The sequence below is a fragment of the Cervus elaphus genome, chromosome 2, assembly GCF_910594005.1.
Source record: "Cervus elaphus chromosome 2, mCerEla1.1, whole genome shotgun sequence".
NCBI classification, from domain to species: domain Eukaryota; kingdom Metazoa; phylum Chordata; class Mammalia; order Artiodactyla; family Cervidae; genus Cervus; species Cervus elaphus.
The window spans coordinates 40,069,302-40,078,992 of record NC_057816.1 but is presented as its reverse complement, the minus strand read 5'-3'; the positions used below and the strand labels follow the sequence as shown (position 1 = coordinate 40,078,992).

The window sequence follows — 9,691 nt, the reverse complement described above, 5'->3', positions numbered from 1 at the left end:
AAACAAACAAACAAACCCCAACCCTCCTGGGTCAGGAAGCAGGGAGAGCTTCAATACCCACTGGAAGGAGAGGCCTGAGAATGAGTCGACGGAAGCCTCGCCCTTAAAGCCAGGAGGATGGCTTAGGAGGGGCGGCGGGGGGCATCACTGAACATCCCGTTCTTGATTCTATAACGAAAAAAAGCCCCGGGAGCTCCGACACCTCAGAGAGGGGATGAGGAAGCGGCCGCACCTCCTCTTTGTCACACCGTCGCTTCCGACCAAACGCTGGGACACCCCAGAGGCGGGCGAGGGGCGCAGCCGCACGCCCCGCCCCCTCTCCGTGAGCCCGCCCCCTCTCCGTGAGCCCGCCCCTCTCTGTGACCCCGCCCCCTCTCTATGACCCCCGCGAGCCCGGCCTCGGGCGACCTGTTGGCAGGGAGCATCACGTGACGCGGCGGGCCGCGCACTCCCCCCTCCCCCCATCTCCCGCGGGCGGGCCTCCTGTTGCGCCCGCCGGGCGGGTTCCACCACGTAACGCGCGGGCGCCGCCCCGCTCTGCCCTCGCCGAGCGAGGGAGGGCGGGTGCAGAAGAGGACGGAGAAGGGAGAAAGGGGGCGGGAGGAGGAGGAGAACGAGGCGGAGGAGGAGGAGGAGGAGGGGCGGCACCCGCGTCACGTGACCCGGGGCAGCCCGGAAAGCTCCGAGGAGGAGCCTGGCGCCGCCATTTTCCTGCAGCCGCCTGTGCCTCTCACCCTGCCGGGCTCCAGCTGACCAGGGGAGGGCTGGGCTGAAACTGAGGCGGGGGCCGGCGGAGTAGCCGACGCCGTGCCTGACCCCGCGGCGGACCGGAGCCGGCTCTTTCCGGTCCGGGTGGCGGCGCGCGGCCCTGAGCCCCGCCCCGGGCCGGCAGGCGGAGGAGGAGGGGGGCTGGTGCGGGGTTAAGGGGGTGCGGCGGGGGCGGGGGGCGGCGGGGGGCCCTCCGGCGCTTGGGGGTCCCAGTTCCCCGCCTGTTGCCGAGCGGGAGGGCTGGCGGAGGAGCCGCAGAGATGTCGGGCCAGAGCCTGACGGACCGGATCACCGCCGCCCAGCACAGTGTCACCGGGTCCGCCGTGTCCAAGACAGTATGCAAGGCCACGACCCACGAGATCATGGGGCCCAAGAAGAAGCACCTGGACTGTGAGTGGCGGCCCCCGCGCGTCTCACGCTGCCTCTTCCCTCAGCTGTGGTCTCCTCGGGGCCCGGCGGGTCCTGGCTTCCCCCCCGCAGCCGTGTTCTCTGTCTCTTGCCTCCATCACACCTGCCCTCGCGGTTTCCGTTCCCGGTCTGGAGCGTCCCTGACGAGCCCGTCGCCTCCCGCGTCCCCGGGGGCCCCGCCGCAGCCGGCCGGCCGCCCCCCACCTCGCCCCTCGCCGCCCGGCCGCCTCCGGTCCTGGCGCAGCCCTCTGTCCTCTGTCCTCTCTCCGCACCCAGCCGCCCGCTCCCTGGCGTCTCCCCGCCGCCGGCTCCCGGCCTCAGCGCCCCATTGTTTCCCGCAGCAGCCGCCTCGGGGTTTCCGTGAGCGCCCGGATCCCCCCCGTTTCTCTGCAGCCCCGGAGGTCTGCCTCCCCCCGAAGGGACAGTCCCTACTCTCTGCTCCTCCAGCCTCTCCCGTCCCTTCCCTGCCCCCCGCTTTCTCATCCACCTTTCCTCCCTTTCTCGGGTTACCTTTCTTCGCCTCCGTAGCTTCACTTAAGTTCCCTTCGTCTCTTCGTAAATATTATAACTCAGTCCCCGACTACCCCCCCCCCCCCGCCCCCGCCCTTCCCCTGGACTATTTTTCTTAGGATCGTGAAAGTAAAGGGCTTCCCTTGGTGTGGGGACAGCTTTATGGGAAATTCGGGATTTTTAATCACCCCTGGTGGAATTTAGTCACTGTGTTTTCTTGCTTCGGACTGGAATAAGTTGTGAATGTCAGGCGCACCCCCCCCCCCCCGTTTTTGTTTTTTTTTTTTTGTCTGATGGGGATACGGGAAAATGTTTGCTGCTTTTGGTGTCAGTTCTAGTAGAGCTATTAAACCTGGCGGTTTCAGTTTAGAAGCTTTAGTGAAGGGTAGACTGTTGGAATTCAAAGTGAATTAGTAATCAAACCCACAAATAACATATATCTTTTAAAAAACTGGTGAAAAGGTGTTTGGTGATGCTTGAGTTTGGACTCCGTTTTATTTTATGCTGGTTATTTTTTGGGAGATTAGCTTTTCTTACACGGCATAACATTACACCATTCACTGACATATACAGTTACTCCAGATAGCTCCTCCCAACTTTTTCCAAACCTGGAAGCCACCTGTTAATATCCTTTTTTATTCCACTCCTTTACCTCAAGGTACAAAGATCAGTGGATTACTCAATCTTTGACACGGTGGAGCTTTGACCTGAAACTTTAAGGGAAACATGGGGGGAAAGGCATAGTTAAGAAATAAGTTCCTTTTTTTTTTTTTTAATGGCTATTGGACACAGAAGCCTGACTGACTTTTCTCCTTCATGGAAGTTAGACTGTTTGAAGCAAGAGTGAGCATGTCCTGAAAGAGAATTCACTGACGGGAGTCCTGTTTTGATTTCTCGCTTGGACTTTGGCCCTAAGGTTTGCGCTTTTATAATAAAAAAAAAAAATGCACAAAATGTGAATTCTTTCAAGACGCTTTGCTCGTGAAGTACTGTTAGAACAAGTTATTGCTACAGACAGACCCATTATTCATTGTGACTTGTTCCTTCCTTGAGGAAAAGTTTAAAAAAACATTATTACTGCTCGGTGGTTCTTTCTGATGTGCGGTTCTTGCAGGTTGCTTGTTAAACCATCAATCCTTGACTGTTTTAAGGAATTCAGAATGTGTTTGAATGGTGACACTTTTATAAACGGAAAATTCTTTAAAATGCATTATGAAGCCTAAGTGCTTTTTTGATTATCTGATATTTGGAATAGACATTTTTACTGTTTACTTCTCTTCGAATAACTACTTGGATTTCTCTATTCAATCTATGGTTGCCTAACAGTTCTTTAGTGAGGTTGATTTCTGTTGCTTGTTTTCCGTGTTGAAGAAACTACTTGTGACTTTGTGAACTGTTACCCTCTTCTCTCATTTCAAAATGATAAATTATAACAAGAATAGATACCGCTTTTAAAAGTTCTTTTAAAGATTTTTGTCTTATTTCAAATGTTGCAGCTCTAACACATTGTGGAAAAGGTCAGAAAATAGGCTAGGTAAATTTAGGAGAGTGAGACTTGCTTGTGGTTTTATGAATGTTAAATGTTAGCCTTTTCTCTTATAATGGAAGCTACTGCAGAATCGAACTGGGATTACGTTTGGTATGGGTAATCTCACGTTTGTAGTTCTTTCTCTCTACCACTGCTGTGTTTATATATTCCTACTTCTTTAGAACTTGAATATTGCTGATAATGTTTGATTTTTTTTCTTTTAAATCTGTGTAGATAAGGTGCCACTAATTTCTATCAAGTGAAGTTTTAAAAATACACTAATACTGTCTTCCCTATATTGTTTAAAACACCTATATAACCAGTTCCATTAATAAAATACACTTAACTAAAGTCTGACCAATGAGTGGCTTTTCTCTTGCCTTACACACTTTAACATACTTTGAGAAAATCCAAAAGGCTTTTGACATCATGGCCGACCCCCCCCCCCCCCCCCCCCCCCGCCCAAACTTTGAACTTTTTATTTTGTATTGGAGTATAGCTGATTAACATACATAATTAAAAATTATGGTAGTTTCAGGTGAACAGCAAAGTGACTCAGCCATATGACACCATGGACTTTTAGGGCTTTAATGCAGATATAATTTTTCCTCTTTTAGTAATTTTTCTAGTGAAGGTTTAGTTTTGTTGTTAAACCTTTTAATATCCTGAGAAACTGTTGCCTAATTAGTTGAGCCTAATGAAAATAGTTTCATTTTTTAAATGTTAGTAGTTAATAAAAATATGCTTAGGACTTGTTTTTTTTGCTCCAAGCCTTTAGAGTGTGGAGGTGGTTTCTGTGCACCTTGCCAAGGTCTGTCCATATTAGGAAATGATTATTGTAATCCATGAATTATGGCTTAATTCATACTGCTTTGTATATATATTTAAGAAAGAGCTTTTGCTTTGCTTATATGGGTCAATTGATAATAATGTTAACTAGTGTCCGCAGTGGGAAAAGAGTTGTCAAACCTCTGAAACACATTTTTAAAAATAAACATGATTTGCATTTAATTCCAGGCCTCTAATGTCCACAGTCAAGGTGGGAGAATAGCAGCCCTTGTACCTGAAGGACTTCTGTTTGCCAGGCACTTATCATCTAATTTAATCCTCTCTCATAGCTATGGGATAGGCAAGTCATATGCATAGAAGGTTGTCTCTAACTCCATTTAAAGAGATGGATGTAGAATGCTGAAAACATTGATGATTGAAGTACACAGAACAGTTTTATAATTTCTTAAAAACATTCTTATCCGATTTCACAGCCTTCACTCTGCTTTTGACAAGGACATTTTTCTTTTTTCTATACTAGTTTTCTTTCCTTGGGCATTTATGTTATGACATGTTTCACTTAAATGAAATACTATGTTAACAGATCTAATGTCTTCACTTTTATATCCATGTTTTTCCCGGTTAATTTCAAGAGGCATTTCATCCTAGCCACCATCTGCCTTACATTCTGCACAACAAAATCAAAATCACGTTCTTATTAAGTATTCATTTTGAGCATATCTATAAGGTAGATACATTGTGGGTATTTGTGGGTTGTGTACTGGATTTAGACTCAGCCTAATTTTAATTGTGAAATTTGTGCATGTTTTTAAAGTAAGAATTTGTGAAAGCTTCAAAGTTATAGAAGATGTAATTTGTATTTGGGTTAGTGGTTTTTTTTAACATTGAAAAATACATATAAAATATTGACATGCAGCTGAAATAATGATCTTTTATAGCGAATTATTGATTTTTAATGTCTTAATGATATACAGTGGGTACTTAGTTTTTGTATTATCAAGAAGATGTCTGGTAACTGGGATCTGATCTGCAAGAAAGTGCATGTGAAGAAGGTAGTAAGTGGAAGATCTGCCCTTGATGGCTCTTGCTTAGAACTAAGGTAGCTGAGGCTGTCCAAATGGACAGTTACTTTGTAGTTCTGTTTGGGCTTACTGTTCTTTCCCATAAGAATTCCCATAAGAATTATGGTTTATATTTTCATTTTCATTATTTGACTTATTCTGTCCCTTACTCCTCTAATAGTTCTGAAATACAAAAAATGATGATTGAGTCATCAAAGTGATAATAGTAAGATTTGACTACTCCTGTCAAATCCAGGAGGTGTACAGTAGAACTCTACAGATATGTTTTTTCCTCCTTGATTTATTTAGTTATATTTCTGGATAGTATGTATTTTAAAAGAGAAACCTAGAAAAAGATCTAACCTCTAGCCATTTCAGTACCTGCCTTATTTGCAATTAGCAAATTAATTATAAAATATCTTTGTAAAATAATTAGGCATCACTGGACTTGTTATTTTAAGAAATAATATTTAGATTTTAGTCATCTATTTTTTATTCGTGTACCAGTGCTTTTTATGTTTGTATGTTTTGTATATCTGAATAATTTCTAAGATGTCTTAGAATTAATTTTGATTCATTTGATTTTCTCTCCTTTGATTTGTAGAGTATTTGTATTTAATTAGATGTTTTACTTTTTTAGCTTTTTAAAGCTCTTCTACTTAATCCTTTAGTTTTTTGGCTGTGCTGAAGGCTTGTGAGATCTTAGTTTCTCAACCAGGTACTGAACCTGTACTTGCTACAGTGGAAGTGTGGAGTCCTAACCATTGGATAGCCAGAGAATTCCCTAGATGTTTTAAAAATACATTAATTGTTTAATATAATTTATTTGAAATAGAATTGCTTTCATTTAAATAAAATAGTTTATTTTGACTGTGATTATCATTTAGAATACTTAATATGAAAGTTCACTGTTGTAATACATGGAAATCTCTTTTGTTCTGTTTTTTTTTTTTCCAGTTTCAAAAGTGCCTAGTTCCATGATTTCTCCCTTAAAATCAAAGAAGTAAGAAAAATAAACTTAAAGATTTCTTGGCCAGAGGTTACAGCCCTACCAAGGAGAAGTAGGGTTAGATTTTCAAAGTAAAGGCTTACTTTATTTGCTCTTCCTGTTCTTTTGGTGGCTGAAGTGGCATTTCCGTTACTTTGTGTTCTGTCTCAGTATGTTCCCTGTTAAATGGCTTTATATATTTCTTTAGAGAATTGAAGTTTTGGATTTGACCTTTTAGAATTTTGTATATTCATTGTATATATAGTTCTTTTCAAGGAGGATTGTTTGTGGGCAATTAGAATTTACTAATGATATTCCTTGAAAAGGGTATTTTGATGAACCTAAACCTTTGTGTGGAAAAATTAGGTTCAGAATTGTAGTTTGCCGGACTGTAAGAATACCAAGGATGTTTCAGGTTACATTAGAATGTAGTAGCAGTACTCATAGCGAGGCATGTGCTCTGTGCTTAGGCCTGGATTGTGTTTATGTCTATTTAACAAGTGTTTATTTGTGCTTACTTTGTGCTGGGCACTCACATTACTGAACACTTTGTATTTATTAACTTGTTTATTCCTTTCAACAACTTCGTGAGAGAGATTTTTATTATTACCATTTTGCTGAAGAGGGAACTAAGACATTGAGTTTAGTAATTTGCCCAAGTTTGCATAACCAAGAAAAGAACTGGGATTTGAACCCAGGTAGTCTGGCATCAGGTCTGGGTTTCACCTTAGTGTGACTTTTTATGTAATGCTTTTCTATTCCAGGAAATGAATAAGCCATATTTATTTACTCAAGGCAGTGTTTCTCTTTTTCCTGGCCACGCATGTGGGATCTTAGTTTCCCAACCAGGGATCAAACCCACGTCCCCTAATGTGGAATCACAGAGTCTTAACCACTGGACTGCCAGGGAAGTCCCTTGCAGTGTTTTTTGAAATGTGGTCCTCTGCCTCCTGGGAGTCCCCAAGACCTTTTCAGCATATTTGTGAGGTCAAAACTGTATTCATATGCTGAAACATTGTTTAGCTTTCCCATTTTCATTCTTCCACTATTGTACAGTGGAGTTTTCCAGAGGCTGTGTGATGTTGCAACAAGTTGAATGTAGTAGCAGATGGAAGAATACATCTGTTTTTTATTAAGCCAGATAGTAAAGAGTTTTGGAAAAAATATGAAACAGTGCCACTGTTCTAAATTTCGGTTTTGGAAAATAGTTATTTTTTATGAAGAATGTTAACATGATGAGTTTTACTATTTTAAAATGAATTAATCTTTAAACATTTCTCAGTTTTAATTTCTAACCCTCACAGTAAATATCAGAAAAACCACATAAAAGCTCTTTGGATTCCTTAATTTTTAAGATTGTAAATGTTCTGAGACTGAAGAAAAGAATGCAACTTGAAGGAAGAGTGTCTGTTAAGATGGGAGGAAAAGAAACTGAGAAACTAGATTTAAATGGTCCTTGCCATTCTCAGAGTAATTTTGCATTTGATTTGATGGGTAACAGTGACCCAGTCATTGTAAGACTGAGCAAGAGATGTGACATAATCCTTTGATTATGTCATACTGTTGAGTAGAGTGGAAAGAATGTGGTGTGTGACTTGCAAAGGAGACTGCACTGGGGCAAAGAGAGTTTCTAACAGTAATAATGTAATTTTTCCTAAAAGGCCTTGATAAAGTCCGTCCTTAGTTGACACTCTCAATCCTTTTTCCTCACTTTTTGGTTTTGTTGTATTTTGTTCTAAATATAGCTAAGCTGTGTCTTTTTCAGCTAAACAGGTTAGGTACCAGTTGTGCCAAAGTAAGTTCTTGACTCCCAAACTGTTAGCGGTCCTTTGCAGATACCATTCCTTGGACACAGAATATCTTTGCCCTCTGTGTCAAAACAGATCCATCCTTCCTCTTTAACCTTCTTTAAACTAACTTGCTTTTGTTAAAGGTCACGTTTAAAATCACCTCTTTCATAAGGACACTACTGAACAACACCCCCTGGTTATGATTTGGTTTGATTCTCTGTATATTTTGGGTTCATGCGTGTTTTAATTGTGAATAGAAACTGTTCTTTTTTGTACTGTTGTTTTGTTCTGTTTTGTACTTGTATATCTCTTCTCACACTACCTAATCAGTGATGCTTTGGGTACCCATTAAATGCTGAATGATTGCACATAATCTCCTGTCACAGCTCAGGCTATTGAATGAACAACTTATGGACATAGCATCGAGGTCTATTCCAGTAGATATTTTAGTAATGTTTTTATGGGCATTATCTTAGTTCCAATGAATGATAATCACTTGGTTACAAAATTATATATAAAGTCGTTCAGTAGCATTGATTAAAAAACATAAACAAATTGCTGTATTTCATGGGATCCATGAGGAATTGAGGTTTAGTTTTGTTTCAGTATTTTGAGATTTTCCCAAAGTGGTGGTATAGCAAAGAAAAAAATTTCATGGTTACAGCTACTCAGTTTGAAAACTATTTTAAAATGCATGATTTTGAGGATGTAGTCTTAAAAGAAGAAATTAATTTTAAGAATTAAGCAGGAGACCAGAGTTACATTTGAAATGTATCAGAGTTGCTTCCTTGTACAGCTCCAGGAGGTGCTGATCACATTGTGATCTATGTGGAAGCTGTTCCCCGTATGTAACTGTATAGCAACTTCACTTTACATAAAAGAAAGGTTGAAGTACACACTTAGTAGATAATGTCAGAATGCAAAAGAGATGACTGTTTTAGAATGAGGCTTTAGGAGAAGAGCAAAGGTTGGAGTGGTGATAGTGATGGCTGCGATAGTAAGACCACTAGGTCATCCATCAGTTGATTCCAGGAGCTGGTACGAATTACTGAAAGTCTTCTCTGAATGCTTGGAATTCCAGGAGTGATTTCTGAAATGGTGCTGGTATTTATAGTCATAAACTTGGTACTTGAAAGCTTGCTAGGGGCCCTGATTTACTCAAGGGAAATTTTTTCCAAGTAGTGGTTGAAGAAACTTAGACATGCTTTCCAAACTTTTATCCTCACTGAACGGGAGCAGGTGTACTTTATAAATGACTTCATAGGGTCTACTTAGTTGCTGTATTTTAACGTATGGTGGTTGTTTAGTCACTCAGTGCTGTCCAACTCTCGTAACCACATGGACTGTAGCCTGCCAGGCTCCTCTGTCCATGGGATTTTCCAGGCAAGAATACTAGAGTGGGCTGCCATTCCCTTCTCCAAAGCATCTTCCCAACCCAGGGATTGAACCTGAATTTCCTGCATTGGCAGGAGGATTCTTTACCACTGAGCCACCAGGGAAGCCCCATTTTAATATATTGGTTCAGCCAGCAAGTTCAGCCTACCCAGTACGTTTTTCTGGTAATTATAGGTCTTTATAGGTCTCCTCATGTGATTTATAGGCGCTAAGAAAAAGCATCATGGTGCGTGTGTATTAAGATTTTTATGTGCTGATAATGGAGTTCGTTATCTTGTGGAAGCTTCAGAACTACAGAAATAACACTTTAAATACATCTTGTATGTAAAAATCTTACTTTAGTTCATGTATATACCAAAAGTAATTGTAGTGATATTCACACTGGAAAGGGTTTGCAGACCTTTTTGTTGCATTTGAAACAATTGTTTACAGAAATTTGATTTCATGCATGGTA

At 41.8% G+C, this 9,691-nt stretch overlaps 1 protein-coding gene across 18 annotated transcripts in view; it reads left to right on the top strand.

Moving 5' to 3' along the window:
* Positions 1–948: 948 nt before the first annotated feature.
* The window catches only part of PICALM (phosphatidylinositol binding clathrin assembly protein), a 94,207-nt gene continuing 85,464 nt past the window's right edge, over positions 949–9,691 (top strand). For all 18 annotated transcript variants that reach the window (XM_043876273.1, XM_043876249.1, XM_043876266.1 and 15 more), the window contains exon 1: positions 949–1,158. In XM_043876273.1, coding sequence (XP_043732208.1) covers positions 1,106–1,158 — 53 coding nt within the window. In that variant the 5' untranslated portion in view covers positions 949–1,105. The remainder of the gene's footprint in view (positions 1,159–9,691) is intronic.